This window comes from Passer montanus, unplaced genomic scaffold, assembly GCF_014805655.1.
Source record: "Passer montanus isolate IOZ18808 unplaced genomic scaffold, ASM1480565v1 scaffold10, whole genome shotgun sequence".
Classification (NCBI taxonomy): domain Eukaryota; kingdom Metazoa; phylum Chordata; class Aves; order Passeriformes; family Passeridae; genus Passer; species Passer montanus.
In genome coordinates this window covers 35,785,455-35,802,712 of record NW_024356505.1, presented here as the reverse complement: position 1 = coordinate 35,802,712, position 17,258 = coordinate 35,785,455, and the positions used below count along the sequence as shown (strand labels likewise).

Here is a 17,258-nt window from a genome sequence, read left to right as displayed (position 1 = left end):
CTTTGATGTAGGCTGGGCTGTGTTTCTGGGCTGTTGAAGAATTGATTTGGTTTTGGTTTAGAGGCTTTTCAGATTCTCACTTCAAGAGTGGGTTCTGTGTTGGCAGTGAGGAGTTACTGTAAAAGATAGATGATCTTGGTATAACAAGACCATAACATTACCCAACAGAAACTCCTTAAGGAGTTAATTCTTTTTTTCTGCACTTGAACTGCCTACACACCCTCAACCATCTCAGCTGCCTCCATTGATGTATCAATGATGCCTGAATAATTTGTGTGTGGCCTAGGAAATACAACTCAGGGCCCATAGCAGACCAATATCCTCCAGCAGCTGTTTCTACAAGCTTGACAGGATGGTTTAGGGCATTTCAAACTGCTTCCAGTGCCTGGGTGTGTAGTTAAATGAATCCCACAAGGAACCAGGCTTTTCTCCCTGGCAGAATATGTTACTAATGTGACATGATAAATTGTTCCTGATGGATGCCCCCTCTGGACTTTGATGTCCCAGGAGAAGTCTGTTTGTGGGATCTCTTTAAACATTGACTGTAGCCTTGACAGTTTTGCTGTGGTTTCTAAATGTACATTTGGAGATGGTAATATATAAATGTCTTAAGTGGTTTTTTGTTTTTAGATTGTGAAGTAGAATTCACAATGTACTTTAATCAAACGCATATAAGCCCATAGGGATTCTGTGGAGTTTTCCCCTGAGAATTCGGGTTACTTGGTTTATGAGTTACTTAAAAATCTACTCTTGGAAATGAAAGGTAAAATGAAACTTCAAACCTTCATACAACCAGTTGGATAGAATTATTTGTCACAGAGAATGTCAGCTGGTTATCTGGTATGTAGTTTGGTTCCATCAAAGGTCAGAATGACTTCAGATTGATTACTGTAATATTGATTACATAAAAAGAAGCAGGACTGTTCTGGAAAAGTACAGTGAGTTACTTTTAGTATCCAGGCAAAAGAGTCTTAACCTGACAAGAGAGGTAATTTTATGTGCTGTAATCATTGCAAACTCTACATGATAGGTGCTTTAGGATGCTTTTCCTGAATGGGACAGAAAGTTGTCTTGCTGTAGCAAAAGATTCACATAAGAATCAGATCATGGTTTTAATTCACATGCTATCCAATTTCTGATAATTGAGTGTTTAAATGTTCTAATGCAAAATGTATTTGTTAGTAAAATGGGTTATTAGAACTGAAAATGGAGGTGGCTTTCATTTAAAGCTGTCTTGAACAGCAGTGTCTTTTTGGTAATTAATCTTTTTGTTGATGTAAATTTACCGCTTTTGGTGCAATTTATGAAGTGCTGACAGATTTGCATGTGCATTCATTGCTTTGGTATGAATGTGCAGTTTTATTTCATAACCACCAGTCTTAGATCATAACTATCCACTGAGTGGTCCAAATCTCACTATGAATCTTTTAGAAATAACTTGATAGGTTCAAAGAGGGTTTTTGAAACACAGGAATTGTCTCACCTAGACAGCATTATCAGACAGGAGTAGGTAGTGCTGTGGCTCCATGGCCAAACTAATACATAGTTAGCCCTGCTGAAAGGAGGAGGCCTTGCTCCAAATTCTCATGTTTATCTTAAAACTTTAATCTTTGTCTAATGTCCCATTAGATAGATTGAGAAACTGTTTGTAGCATACTAGCCAAAGTGTGTCTTGGGAATCCCACTCCAGTTGAGGTTGTTAGTCGCCAAGAAAATGTTTTGATTCAGTTTTCTTGGACAGGTAGCTGGTTAAATTGGTCAGAGCACAAATGCTGAACATCTAAGGAGAGCAGGTCATAAGGAATGGAAGGTAATGGAAGTTGCCTCCATTCTTAAGGTGTTCCTGAACATTTGAGCATTCATTTGATAAGTATGAAATGCTGATTAGTGTAGTCCAGCATCTCTGTAATTACCATTTAGATGGCATTCAAAGGTGATGTTTTAGGTCTCCTTTTCTAGAAACGAATGAATCCCAAGATCTCTGCTATAAATCACTAGAAGGACCTCCAAATGCTTCTTCTGGTAATTTATTAAATGAGTGGGACAAACATCTGTTTCACATCTAATTTATGAAAAGACCAATTTACAAAGACCATGCTGAAATGTGAAGCAGTAGTGCTTGCAACAACATCTTAGTGTCTCTGCTTAGTAAGGGGCATCAACAGTGTGCTTACTTTGTAAGAAAGAAAATATTTCCATGCAAAAGTGCTTACAGGTGGCCCCTCCAGTTCTGATAGTATGTTTTTTAGTGCCTGAGTGCTCTCCAGAGCTGTAGCATGAGGTTCTGTGTGTGTTTACTGCAAATTTGCATATTTGAAACTTTTTTCAGACAGAATACAAGGTAGAAAACACCTACTCCAAGAATTCTGGGTATTGTGGTTATTCTGGGTATTGTGTCTGCAGCCCTTTGTGTAAACACATTGTTCAGACCTGCATTTGAGACTCTCTTCTGGCAGGATGTATAAAGTCATTACAGGATGCTTTTGATATGAGGAAAGGATGGGGCAGGCAGCCTTTGCTTGCTGCAGCAGTGCTCAGTGCCATTGTGTTTGGCTGTGCCCTTCACAGGGGCTGCTCAGCATCCTTTATCCTCTCTCCATTTTCCTGTGTCGTGCCAGTGCCACCCTCCTGCACCTGCAGCAGGAGCACTCAGCTTAGGTGCTGTGTTTTGGCAGAGGCAGTGGTGAGGCTCTGGTGGTGGAGAATAAAGGAAAGAAGGTTCACTGGCTGGGGAGGTGGTGCAGTGAGTGGGGCCTGAGCAGTGGCCCTGCTTGGACAGGGTAATTCCCTTTGCACACTGTCCTGAAAAGATTATCAACATCTCTGACTGTGACAGTACATGCATGGGAGAGCATTTGCTGACAGCTCACCATTTATCTCAACACCTTTGATTTTTGGAGGTGACTGATGGCATTGCAGTGGAATGTGCTCAGCACTCAGCAATGCCATCGTTCTGTGGCTGAGAGAATCTTCCTGTGCTGCCTTTGACCCTTCTTGGGCACTTGTGCTGCTGCCTGTCTTGTATCCAGCACAGTTGCTTTTACAGCCACACTGTGAACTCATCAACATCTCTGACTGTGACAGTACATGCATGGGAGAGCATTTGCTGACAGCTCACCATTTATCTCAACACCTTTGATTTTTGGAGGTGACTGATGGCATTGCAGTGGAATGTGCTCAGCACTCAGCAATGCCATCGTTCTGTGGCTGAGAGAATCTTCCTGTGCTGCCTTTGACCCTTCTTGGGCACTTGTGCTGCTGCCTGTTGCTTTTACAGCCACACTGTGAACTCGAGCAAAGAATTGATGTGGCTGAACTTGCTTTCATCTGGAGATGCTCTTTTCAGCATATCAATTCCTGATCTAGTTCCCCAAGCCACAGCCAGGATATGGGGGTCTTGGTAGAAGTGACTGCCACAGGAAATGTGACACTTGTAGTTTATCATGTGTTGTAATTTCAGCTAATGCCTTAGATTTCTGTAACGAATTTTGAGTTTTAGCTGCATTGTGGACTGCTTCAGATTGTGGGGTTTGACTCCTTTCCTCCCTTCCCCTGTTGTATGGTGCTTTCCTGCCCATTTATTTTCTGATACACCAGTCGTTCCAGTGCTCATCAGTGCTAATCAGAGATTAGCTCATGGGTGCAACAGAAAGTAACAACTCAGTGTTTTCTTTTGGGTCAGTGAATTAGTGCAACTTATTTGGTTCTATGATCACAAGGCAGGAAGGGAAAACAATTTACATCTTTTAAGTTGTATTCTGCCACGAGCTGAAAAGGAAAAAACCTGTTTGTGTGTTACAGCTGGGGACACCTCAGAGTGGAGGGATCATGGCCTGCCTTATTTTGAGCTGCAATGTGATATTTATTACAGTAGTTGTTGTTATTTGACCTGTTTAGAGGTGAAATGCTTTTCCTCTGACTACAGAAAAGCAAGGTAATATTCCATTGTTTGCAGGGAGCAGGTTTAATGTTTTACCCAGAGGATCAAGACAGTTGTTGCATTTGAATTGGTAATGATTTTTCTGAAGAAAGTAAATTTTTCTGGAAACATCACCTGAAATTCAATTATTTTCAGACAGATTTGTTACTGTACAATCTTTTGTGTTGCTGAGGGTTTTGTGTTCCAATATCCACTTGAACTTTTTGGCTTCTGTAACTTCAGTCTTGCTACCTAGTAACAGCAAGAGTCCTGAATTCCTTCATTTTGCCTGGTGTTTTGGTAATGGGCTACCCTGAGTTCTTTGCTTAAGCATTTGTCTTTTTCTGAAAAGTTCATGTCATCTGCTGTTGTTGATAGATAAGAAGTCTTTCTCATTGGCTTTCTTGAGGTTTCTCACCTTTTGTTCTCTCTTGATCTTTGCTGTTCTTACAGCACCACAAATTCTGCAATAGAAGTGTCCTCCACATTTTTATTGAAACTGAATTTAATGCTCTGTCCTCCCATAAGCTTCTGGTAATACCTAGATTATAATATACTGAATTTATCTCCAGACAGTGGTTGGTAATACTGTTAAGTATCACTGGTTTAACATTTTGATTTTCTGAACCTTGGAAGTTGTATTTATATAGTATTTTCCCCTTTTTAGAAAGGCCTTGACATTTTTTCCCCCTTCTCTTTTTGCTGCTTTGTTTTCTTAATCTGATATGCTGCTCACATTCAGTAAAAAAATTGACTGGAAGTACCAAAATTACTGTAGTAAGAGGAATCATTAGAAAAACCCCAACACCCTGTGTTTGTACTGTTTGGAAAAGGCCTTTTTTGTGAAAAGGTTATCAGCAATGGAGAGGTTCTGCTAAAATAGACTTAGAGGGCTGAAATGTTATTATTTGCTGAGTGGTGCTATTAATCATCCTGATTTAGGGAGTAAAAGCATAAACAGGGTCTGCCTGGCTATATTAATGTGTATTTGGTGGTAGATACAACAAATGATAGTGCAGCAGCCTCCTGCTGTCTTCTCTCGGTGTTTTTGGTATTTTCTTTCTTCTGCCTGCTGTACTTGGCTGTGAAAATCATAAAGGAATAGTTTCTCTGACAAGTCCTGCCCCTGTTCCTGTCTCAGCACAATCCATCTTGCTGAGCATTCTGCAGTGCACTGCGGTAGAGTGGTTGCTGTGTCTCACTTGAGAGAATTACAGGAAGAGCACTGGAGAATTGTTCCCAGGCTGCTGACAGCAATCACCTGACGTTTGAACACGTGCTAATACCAAGTGCTGACCTCTTCCTTTGCTGTGCAGGCTGATAAGGCATGGCCAAGGCTTGGTTAGGCTTTGGTGTAGCAATAATCCTCTGAGAAGCTGGGTTGGTATCAGGGATCTCTAGGAGAGACCATGATCTTCCTTAAATAACTTTGTTTCTGCAGCTGTTGTGCTGGGGAGGAGAGATTCACTTGGAGATACACTGATACACTGTGGGAGATTAAAAACTCAGAGCTTACATGATAGGTTGTTTTGTTTTTATTCAAACTCCAGGTAACGAGAAAATTTGGATTATAAATAGAAAGCTTAACAGTGGGAGTAATATAGTATATAGATCATTTGTACACGTGAGTGAATGACCTTCATAACTAACCTATGAGTCATTCCTGTGAGAATAAATGGGACTACAAAACAATTAACTGCTGTGCTTGTACTTGCTGCTTGATATGCTAGACTGACAAAACTAGCCTATTTTAAAAATGGACATAGTGCTTGTTTTGGAAATTATAAAATTCCCACATTTCCACACTAAGTGTTGGTTAACTTCTATAAAGGTACTAATGGGTCATCTTTATATTGAGGAAAAATTGCTTTACATGGAAAAAAAAGAAGCTACAAAACAAAAAGTGACCAAGGTAGAAAAAAATCTTACCACTTGCTTGCCAGTGAATATAAGATAAAAGTTTGGTCCTGTGTTTTTTTACTCAATAACTGTGGAGTTTGGGAGTGGTAGAGGTATTTTTTAGCAGCTGCCCTTGTTCAGCATAAATACATTTTGGCATTTCACATTTAAGTAATTGCACATAAACCAGATGTTAACTTACATATTTTTATTATCATATTGATTGCTTAATGATGCATAATACATATTGTATTAACTTGGTGATTTATTACAAATCAGCTTGGATTTTTGTGGAGGTACCAGAAGTGGAACAAATACTGCATTTCTGACCTTCACTTTGTTGGGAAGAATTGTAGTTCAGAACAGTCAGGCAGTCACAAGTCTTTCCTTGCTTTCATACCTCTATTGCTGCTATCACCAGGTTCTGCAGTTCTCATTAAAAGTTTATTCTGAACTTTCAGTACTGAAGAACTTGGTAAAATCATTGGTGTTCTCAATAACACTCACTTTGGGAGAGTTGTGATTGATGAAGAGAGCAGTTGTAGTTGCCAAACGTTTCTGGTTTTAATGCAAGTATGTTTATTGACTTTCTGGTTTATGATTGCATTTTTTTTTCTGTTGTTCTTTGTCTCAAGAGAATTGGAGAAAAGCAGTTTTCTGATAATTCTGGTAAATAAAGACTGCTTGTATAGGTGCTGGTGCTGTACCCCATGGCCCACAACACCTCCTCCATCTTTTTTTTTTTCCTTTTTGGAAAGAGACTATTGTCTTCCTGGTGGGGGTGGAACAATAGCTGTTCTGAATGACATAACAGTGGAACTAGAATTTGAAATAACATTTTATCCATGACCCCCTTTCTCTGTTTTTGCCCTCTCCTTCCTGCTTGGTACAGACTGAATGACACCTTGGGACACTGTGTGTAAACCTCCATGCTTTGCTGCTAAATGTGCAGCAGAATACGTGTTTGGAGTATCTAATGTGGCAAGTGCTAAATTAAACACTTGGAACACTTTAGGATTATGAGTCATCAATCCCTGGCTGCTGTTTTTAGATTTCAATAATTAATACAACCTAGCTGGAAGTTACTTTTCAGATCATGGTGATCCACAATAAATCTCGAATAGAATAGAAATAAGCTGGAAAGTTCAGGTACCTGTATACAATATTTTCTATTAGATTTACTAGTTTTTAGTGCTAAACAGGTAAAATAAGGAAATCAGCTACTTTATACATATGAAATTATTTTTAGGTCCAGAAGCAAGCAGAATTTAGACCAGAAGGGGAATAGCAATTGTCTTTGGGGGAATCTTAGTTCAGTAGCCTCAGATGTTTCAAAGGAAGAATCTTACCTGTTAATAAATTTTTTTAAAAAAATACATAACCCCTAATGATTAAATACAGAATCACTCAGTAACATTGACTCTTAAATGTTCTCTTTTGTAGAAGACCCTTTTGAGGACTTCTTCGGTGGCAGGCGGGGTCCAAGGGGAAGCAGAAACAGAGGTGGTGGTGGATCATTTTTCTCTGCCTTTGGTGGATTCCCTGCTTTTGGAAGTGCTTTCTCTCCATTTGACACAGGTAAATATAATATTTAAGAAAGAATGCAATTTTGGGCTCATAAAGGATTGCAATACAACAAGCTGGCTTCTCCATTCCGGCAATTCTGTGACTGATTTTTTTTTTTTTTAATTTTTGTTAATTAAGCTGCTGTCTGTAAGGTGTAAATGAAAATTAAGCCATAGTTAGAGTATTTGGGCTACCTGAAAGTTCATATAGAGTGAAGAGATCTCCAAGAAGTGGAACTTTGTTTTTATTATTTTGGTGCTAGTTTCTTCATGGCTTTAGAGTTCTTTTGTTTTGTTTGCTTTCAGGAGTGTGATCACTTTTATTACACGTCCTGAAAAATAAATCCCATGGTGCTCCTTAGTTAGAGTGCTGGGAATCTGGGCGTTGGTTGGGGTGTTACTGACACAGGATTTGTTCTGTCTGCCAGCTCAGGCCATCCCAACATCTGCACTAAAGCTGATGATCAGTCATTAGAGTTGCTGGCTTTCCCCTGAGAGCAGGGAAAGGTTGAATGTGTGGATAAAGGTTGAATGCCTTTTCTTGGGAGAGCTGGCAAATGGTTTTTGGACGATGCTGTGCATTTGGAACTTGAACTGTGGGTCCATATGAGAGAAATGGATGGGGCTGGAGCCATGGTTTTGTTCTCAGGCTGGTGTTAATTCCAGCTAATCACTGATGCTGCGTGGTGAAACCAGCTGAGGGCTTCCTGAAAGTGGGATGTAGTCTGAGTGGATGATGGATTTGGTTCCCACAATCATGCAAAATCATATTTTATTCAAATGCCTTTTTTTTCAATAGGTTTTACTTCGTTTGGCTCCCTGGGACATGGAGGCCTTACTTCATCATTCTCCTCTACGTCATTTGGTGGCAGTGGAATGGGAAACTTCAAATCAGTATCAACCTCAACTAAAATAGTTAATGGCAGAAAAATTACCACAAAGAGGTAAGTGATATAAATATATTTATATTAAGAGAGACTTAGATACCTATAGTTACAGTGTATTTATATGCATGTATCTTTACACACACGCACATAGTGATACACTGTTTTATGTTTTACTTCTGTCGTTATGTTCATCATATTTGCTTGGATTTCTCTGAATGCTTAAAAACATTTTGAAATACTTTATTGGGTTCTCTGTCTCCTCGTGGCATTGTTGAGTTACTTAATGCTGTAGCTCTTTTAGGCTTCAGAACCTCCTGTGTAGTGCTGTACCTTTTATTATGGTCGGTGACTGTGGTCTGCCCAGTCAGCTTGAACTTCTGGAAGGAAAGTGTGCTTGGTGTCTACTGATTGTGAAGCTTATAACTGGGAATTGGGAAGAATTTTAGTTTTATGTTATGAAAGAATTTTTCCTAGCATCTGCTTACGGTGCTGTCCTAGGCAGTGTTTGAGTGAAGTCCTTCTAGTAATTTTTTTCTGTCTGTTAAATTAAATAAGAAACTGAAGCCTACTTTGGAGAAAAATATGCTTGTTTGTTGGACAGTGAATTTTCAAGTCCTGTACACAGTGTACTTTCTCTCCATTTCATGCTTGTGATGGGGAAATCATTGTATTTGGGAAACCCAAGTCTTAATTAGCTATAGAAAAACCTACATGTAATAATCTAATCAATATAGGAGTACTGAACACATATTAAAATGTAATTTCATTACTTAATAGAAAATGATGGAAAAGTGAGGGAGAATGAATTGGTTTTGTTTGTTAACTTGGGTCCCATACTCGTAAGTGCAAGGTTCTTCTTTGAACTGTTGTCCTGGAGAGCTCCTATCATCTTGACTATTTAATAACAGCTTCTAGATCACATGCTGGTGTGGTCATGATATTTTTATGTGAGTGTATTCCAGAAAAATCTGAAAACTCAAAAGGTCTTTAATAATCTCCCTTTTCAATCCAGGGATACTTGAATTTTGTAGCATGCATGCTGGTCATAACGTTGTTGTATAGTAGGTCTACAAATTACTTGCTCTGATCAAATTAAAAGTGGATTTAAGACTGTCTTGTGTACAGAATTGTGATTGGACCTAGAATATCATACATTCAACAAATGGGTAGGGACTAAATACAGTGTCAAGATTGTGCAGTTGATCTATCAGGGCATTTAGGTTTAGATAACAGTGTGTAGTGTGAGCACAACTGTGACAGTGTATGAGGTGGCAGCTGTAACTGTTAACCCTACATCCTGGAGGATTCCAACTGCCAGAAGGCAATTTTCCTGACTAAGCAGTGGGGAAATGCAGATGGGTGCTGGTGCCAGCTGCGGCGCTGGTAAATACCAAAGCTTGCCAAGTACAGTTGCATTAAGCAGGTGCTGCTCCCTTACAGTTTGTTATCTAAACCCAAGGTCTGGTATGTGTTTGAAACTGCCTGCAGTGCTCTAAAATGGCTCATGGTGTTTTTGTCCTGCAGGATTTTTGAGAATGGACAAGAGAGAGTAGAAGTTGAAGAAGATGGCCAGTTAAGGTCGCTAACAATAAATGGTAAGGAGCAGCTGCTACGCTTGGATAACAAGTAATTCAACGCACGCATTTAACAGAAATTTTAAGCTCTAACAGCCACCATTTGAGGATTGACAGGAACATTTTTTGAAGATTTCAAATGAATTCAACTTTCTGTATATCCGTACTCAATCTTAAGTAGTATAAGTAGCTCACAGAAGCTCGTATTTGTCATAGACTTTTGAGTTAATCGTTGGGACCACATCAATTGGACCATTTTTTGTCCTTAAAATTGTTGTAAACTTCTGTATGCACTTTTCTTTTCTTATCTGTGATCAAGGTGAACCATGATCCTTCAGTAGTGCTAGGGCGAGATGTACACTAACACTAGCATGAATCTTGCTTTTTCCAATTTGAAATGTGAGCCAATTAGTAGTTCAAGTCTGCTGTGAAGTTAACAGTTCCAGGATAACCTTTTTAATAATTTCAACGTTTTTTTTTTTTTTAATGTTTAGTAGTGAACAATGTTAATACATTTCTGGTAATGCATTTCTGGTTTAAATAAATTAAGGATGTTTTCTAGTTGTGCATGAATGCAGACAACTTTAGTAAGTTTTGACAAATGTTTAAATGTGTAATGTAAGCAAAAGGTAAACAAAAGTGAAGCCAGTGAGCTGAGTCTTTTGTCATTTGCTAAAAAAAAATTCAAAATGAATAAATGCTGATGTTTGTGGTGCATTCTTTCATGAATGGCATTTGTAACCTTCCTGTGTCTGTGTGTGATTTGGGCAACTTGGGAAAACGGTGCTTTTTTTTTTTTTTTCCCCTTACCATCTTTTTCTTCAGTCTTAAGGATGAGGGCCTTTTTTCTTTGTGGATGTTTTCTTCAGTGTGACTGAAAACATGATTTTTAATTTCATTTCTAAATCTGTATTTGAAGCACCTATTTTTAAGAAGCATTCAGAGGCTGACTCTCTTAACTCCATCTTTTGCCCTAATACGTAATTATTTTAAGTCTAGGCCTAAAGCAACTCTATTTTAAAAAGTTTTCTAAAGTTATTTTGAGATTTTCTTCAAAAAATAATCTGTAGTAAATGTAAGTAAACATTTGATAAATTTTATTTAGCATTTAATAATTGCAAAAAGACTGAGAATTATGAGTTTTTTTTCTATTTTGAGAACAAATAATTGCTTTGAAGATTTGGACAAAATTATTAGGATTATGATATCTCACTCTTATTTTTAGTTCTCAACCAAAAATCAAAAGATGGATTAATGCCCTTTGTTAATTTAATGGAGTAAAGTGTTCATTTGTAGCTAAGACCAGATTTTCAAAGTTTAGTGAAAGATGATTTGGTTTTGGTGTGTCACAGAGAAAGCGTGCAGGTAACTAATGGTGTCTGTTAACAGCTGCCAGGTTCTGGACAGTTCCATGCATAGATCATGGACGTGCAGCTTTCATCTGTGCACCAGCTTTGAACATCTGGCCTTCACAAAACTCTTCAGGGTGGCTTAGTGGTTAAAAAAAAAAAAAAAGCATGGTGTTTTCAAATGGTCACCTAATGCCTTCTTGCTGAACACCATCTGCTTTGTACTAACAAATGTGTTGATTATTAAATACATTGAAAAGATACGCTCTTGTTTTTCATGCAGGAAAACCATTTCAACTTAAGCCAAACCAAGCTAACAAACTGCTACTACAGAATTTGTATTTGCAGTAAAGTTAGTATATTGTACTTTTGTCCCTCTACCATTAATGCTAATTTGATAGAACTGAAAAAAATAACATGTAGAAGAAAAAATAAATATATACTTTGGTTTTGGGACTAAAGCAGTTATATACCTTTTCAAGTTCTTTGCAGAGTTCCTGTCACTTCAGTGTTGTGTTTTTGATGTAGAAGCACAAACTTAGTTTAGAACTAAACAGTGTTTTCTTGTTAATGCTGTTTTTTCCCCTCCCCATGTATGTTACTTCTTGATCCAGATAACTAAACATGAAATTTATTTCAAAATTTGGCTTTGTTGTGATGTCTTGAGTTATTAAAAATGTTAATTTATATTTATAGGGTGCAGTGTGCTCCTTTAAATTATGTAAATTGTAAAAAGTGCTTTAAAATTGATTAACCAAGTCAAATAAAATTAGGACAATCTGGAGTTGAGTTTGAATGCCTTCCTCTGGATACCCATAGGTTTTATATTAAAGTGCCAAACTTCGCCTTCTAGTTTTATTCCAAGTCATCTTCATTAACATTTAAATTACCTTGCTCAGGTTAAGAACACAATTAGGCTGCCAGGTCTGTACCCACATGCTTATATTCTTACCTAGGAAAGTGTGATCCTTCTCACAGTGTTACACACAAACAGGTCACACCAGAGTTCTGTAGTGAAAATTTTTAACACTAAATGTGCTCAGGATCCAGTTGTTTGGATAGTCTCTGTTCTGCCTTCAGATCCCTGAAGCTGCTTGTCAGAGCTGGCCAAAATGCAGCATTAAAATGGCAGTGCTGCATTTCCTTGGTGGAAACTGGCAAAACACAGGGAATGAGTCAGCAGAAGGCAGAATTTGGCAGTAGATTCCTCCAGGAATGACATACCCACACACCAGCATTTCCATAGGCTGGTAGTTGAACTGGTCCAAATATATCATTGGACCAGCAATTCCAGTTCCAGGTTGAAAAATTTGTCATAATTTATTTGACCTGAACCTAACAATCTCCATCTCCTTCAGTGTATTTTTTGAAATAACATCATATCCAACATTTTTTTGATGCAACTTCTTGCATCCAGCTCATTTTTTAAAATACAAAATAAATCCACTGTAACACTGAGAATTTCTTTGCTGAATTTAGTTGCTTTCTCCTGAAAATCCACTTGTTAGATTGCTTTGAAAAAAATTTTATGTTGTTCCTTTCTAATACATAGTTTGCATGATGTACAAGACCTGTTTATTAGAAGTGATAGATCGTCAAGGGCAGCACATTTCCTTAAACTTCAATTTTGGCCAAAATAGTACAAAATAATTAACAACAGAAAAAGTTCTTGACAGCAAATGCTAGGTACAAATGTACAGTGGGATGAGGCAGCTTCCAAAACCAGATTCTGTTGGATTAAAAGTGCCATCTTTTCATACATGAGGGATTAATTTTGGATGTTTAGGGACACCATCTCATTTAAATTAAGCTTCCTGGAAAAACAGTGGTTTGGAAAAACCAAGATGGAGTTTTTGAACCTGCTAAGTCATTTAGTCTTTCATGCTCTGCTTCAAAGTTCATTGGTGGATACAAGAACTTTGTAATGCTTTCTCCTGGTGCAACCTCTTTGCAGTCCCTTGTGCATGGCAGTAATCCCAGAGCAGCACACTAACCCCAGTTTCTCTAGATTGCATGGCACCTACCCCTTCCACTTGGCTTTACTGAAGGAGTTTGGGATTTTGTGTTGGAATGCTTCACGCTGTGAAATGGCTGCACTCCTGCAGTGCTCAGTTCTCACAATTCCTCTCTGCTGAGAGTCAGAGGGGTTGGTCTGTGGTGTAGGTGACAAAGCTGCTCTGCAGAGAATGTGTGTGTAGCATTTGTCAGGTGGATCCTGTATCAACTTGTGATTAATTGATGAGCTGAGTTAGAACGCTGAAAACAGGATTGTAAAAGATTTAAAAACCCATCATCTCTAAGCCCAGAGGGTTTGTATCTCAGTGTTTGTGTTTGGTTATCCTGTTTCCTTGACTCCTTCAGTGTTTTGGCATTAGGTGTAACTGGAGGTTTGTCTTTTGTATTTAGCTGTGCTGTGTTTCAGACCATCTGTGGGATAGTCCAGTGATAAAGTGAGATTTTTTATTTTTGATAATGTGAGTTCCTGAATCTGCTTCTGTTCTGTTTGAGCTGTGAGCTCCTTTGCCTGAGTTTAATCTGTGGTTGTAACAGGATAGTGCTTCTGAAGATGGTTGTGTTGCACAATGAATGCTACAGCTGTTGGATGCTTGTGGTCAGAGAACCTTTGAAAAGGGCTTAGTACTTACAATACTTGTTAACCTTTTTGTGGAAGTGTTTCTTAGTATTTTTGGAAAATTTGCCTCTTCGTTTGTGGTTTTTGGATGTTCTGGTAATTAGGCTTATTTTCAAGTCGTGGTATTCTCATGGGCTAGTGGCAATATGGACATCAGTAATCTGCCAGTCAGCAGTAACCAAACTTTGAAACTTACCCTTTTTTAACATAAGAAAGCCTGTTTGCACTGTCTGCTCCCTCAGGGCTTGTTTACTTGATGATTGAGTTATGACCACAGACTTGATTTGCCTCAACATAGACAGTTTGGGTTTTCTTGTTACTGTTTGTCTTAAAGTGCTTGTAGGTACAGAACTTCTTATCTTCCACCTGAAATGCTGAAATGGTCCTTATGAGGTACTAGGGCTGGAATGAAGAATGTTGACTTTGTTAGTGTTACAAACTGTACCTTTGAATTTATAATTCTAGTGAGTTTCCTACTTGGTTTTGAAAAATATACCTTGGCTAGAGCAGGTTGCTGAGTGGAGTGCACTCCTGAAAGGATAGAGCTGAAGGTGGTTGGTTTATATTCTGCTATATAGGTCATACATTCACAAAATAATAAACCTTGTGTTTGAGATGCTGCTGTCAGATCAAAAAAACCACGAAAGAATTAAAATCCTGTGATGATCAGAGCCATAACCCTGAACATCTGCAAGCTGTGCTGATTTAAACCCACTGAAACTTCTCTGAAAACTCAGTTGTGGCAGACTCAGTGCTGCATTAGGTGTTATCTCACTTCAAACAGCTGGTAGAAAGTTAATCAAAACCCCACATGAGCACTTTGTGCTCTGTCATGCTGCTGTGGCCAAAAGATAGGCAGGAGTTGGGAGGTGATAGTGGCCAGGCCTGAAAGCTGGGCTGTCCTGGTGTGAGGTAGATTGCACTGATGGCCTGACTGCTAATTACCTACTGCATAGAGGAAGTGGAAGACTTTTAGATGTTGTCAGATTCAAAATGTTGTGGTGGGGATTAAAGTATGTTTAATTGAGAAGATAAGTAAAACATTTTATCAGAAGGAGATGATTAAATAGAATTCTCTTTAGTTTCTCTGGCTTTTACAATAAAGTTAACTGTGCAGCATACTGAGTTAATTTTAAACTCACTAAAATGAGGTAATTTTTGAACCTGACTTAAAACTGACAGTCAAGAAAAAATATTTTTAGAGGCTTCTGGTAATAACTCCTAAAATTTGGCTTTGGCCTATAGCTTATCCTTACCTGAGAATCTCAAATGAGGGCTTTTCTGGCTCTTCTTTGCAATGCAACCAACATCAAGAGAATTTAATAAAAATAGAAAAAACAAAACCCTGTAGCTGCTAGTTTACCAGCAGTGAAAGTAAAGCTGAATCCTTTAATTCACTTGAATGTTAGAGGGAGATGAAATACTAACACCTGGTTTGGAAAAGCTCACATGAGCTTGCTGGTCTGTTACGTGATAGAACAGATAACATGGTACATTGAGAATGCTTCAGTTCCTCCTTCTTTTTGAAGTTAACGTCAAATTTGAAATTCCCTGCATTGTTTCTTATTTGTAAATTTATTTGAGTTACTAGAATGAGAGAGGAATCCAGCCTGGGTGACTGGTCATAGAATTCATGTTGTGGAACACACATTCGTGATGGCCAGAAAAGAGAATTCCTGTCTGTAACGGAGTTGCTTGAAGGTGTTACTAAACCAGCTGAAAATGCAAATTAGTAGCTCTGGAATCTTCTGTCTTTGTTCCAGTCACAGGCTTGATTGGATTGTGGTGCAGGAGGGGAATTTACCTCCCAATAATAAAAGAAGTCATAAGGCTGCAGAGGCTTTGAGACATCTGGTGGAGAAGCTGGGCAGCCTCATCCATCTTTCGGTTTCCCTCCAGAAATACACGTCAAGTCTGTGTTAATCTTTGTAACTGATATATAGAGTGAGATTAACTTGCCAATTTATCACACATTTGCATAACTGTCACCATAGTCACCTCTGGCAAAGTTTTCTCCTAGACATGTAGTTGGAGGCTGCCTTTTACTCTTCACAGTAACTAAATCTGCATTTGTCATCCTGTTGTGATATTTGTCATACTCAGCAATGGAAATACTGTGCTTTGCTTTTGTGTAAGAGCATTCTGCAGTATCAGTCACTGTCATTCTCCTTCCAGGGGGAGCTAGACTGTGGATGTTTTAAAATTGTTTTGAACTTCTCTGTGAAAGTATTTCTGAAGGAAAATGGAGAAAACTCACATGGCCAAGGCTCAGCCTTTCCTGCAGCATTTCTTAGCTACAGGACAAGGCCTCCTGTCTGCAGAGGACTTTGGCCAGGCTTTCTGTAATAACACTGCCTCTCATCAGAAGGCACTTTTGTGCTTTGAGTTACTTGGACATCTCCTGTTGAGTAGTCACTCAGACACCCCTGAGAATTACTCTGCTCATCTCATTTCTTACTGCTGGGTGCCTATGGAAATACAGTCAGGTCCTTATCACCAAATGTACTGCATAATGAAAGGGCATTATTCATCTGTTCTATGCCAAGTGGGAGCTGGCTGGCCAGGAGAGCAGTAGAGAGCTAGAAATTCACTTGGAGCTATTTTGGCTGTATCTGGTACTGCCTGCAAGCAGGAGTAGCATTCACAAGCCTCCTGCCCTCGGTTTTTGATTGAGCTCCTGAGTAATTGCAAAAAGTTTAAGATTTTTCTTTTGGGGACATTCACCTTGAGAGTTAGGACAACCGCCAAAATGTTTCTTTTATTAAACACCTCTAGTGCTACTTCTGTCTTTTCTGGGATTGGATGCTGTACCCCTGAGAAGAACAGCAAATCTTAAGGTCCTTTAAACCAGTAAGGGAGAAGCAGGAAAACAATGCAGCTTGTCTTGTGCTGTTGACATAAATTTCAAGGACTATTCTCTTCATTTGGCTTTTGCCTTTCTCATCAGGAAAACATGATCACGAGTTATCCCAGTGAATGCAAAAGTGGTGGGTGTTTGTCTGTGTCTCCTTCTCCAGTGAACCCTGCCTGTTCTCTGGCTGCCCGGGCTCAGCACTGCTCCCCTGCCAGCACAAGCAAGGGAGGTGCTTTGCAGCCTGTGGATGGTGTGCCAAATTCCACTTTGATTCTGAAAAAATGTGTACACCAGTTAGAAAAAAACTGCATATCAAAGGTCACCTTGTTTGGAAGAAGAGTATAAATATTTGTATCAGGCTAGACAAATTCAAATGAGAAGATAAACACACATTTTTAACACATGGATGATTAACTGTTGGAAGGAGCTGCCAAGAGCAGTAGTTTCTCTGGCTTTCATGTCTTAAAGACCAGCTTTCTGAAAAATATCTCGTAGTGAGAAGGGGGTGCTTGGGCTTTACAGAGAAGTCGAGGAAGCTCTGGGAGCCTGGGGCACAGAGCGAGGTGCACCATGGAGCAC

General features: G+C 38.9%; 1 protein-coding gene across 3 annotated transcripts in view; it reads left to right on the top strand.

Annotated features, from left to right (window-relative positions):
* Positions 1-17,258, top strand: part of DNAJB6 (DnaJ heat shock protein family (Hsp40) member B6) — a 56,992-nt gene that overhangs the window by 16,120 nt on the left and 23,614 nt on the right. For 2 of the 3 annotated variants that reach the window (XM_039707949.1, XM_039707941.1), the window contains exons 6-8: positions 7,262-7,396; positions 8,183-8,327; positions 9,795-9,865. In XM_039707949.1, the coding sequence (XP_039563883.1) occupies positions 7,262-7,396; positions 8,183-8,327; positions 9,795-9,865 (351 nt within the window). Of the gene's footprint in view, positions 1-7,261; positions 7,397-8,182; positions 8,328-9,794; positions 9,866-11,233; positions 11,978-17,258 lie in introns of those variants that run through there. The other variant, XM_039707957.1, reaches the window with a different exon arrangement.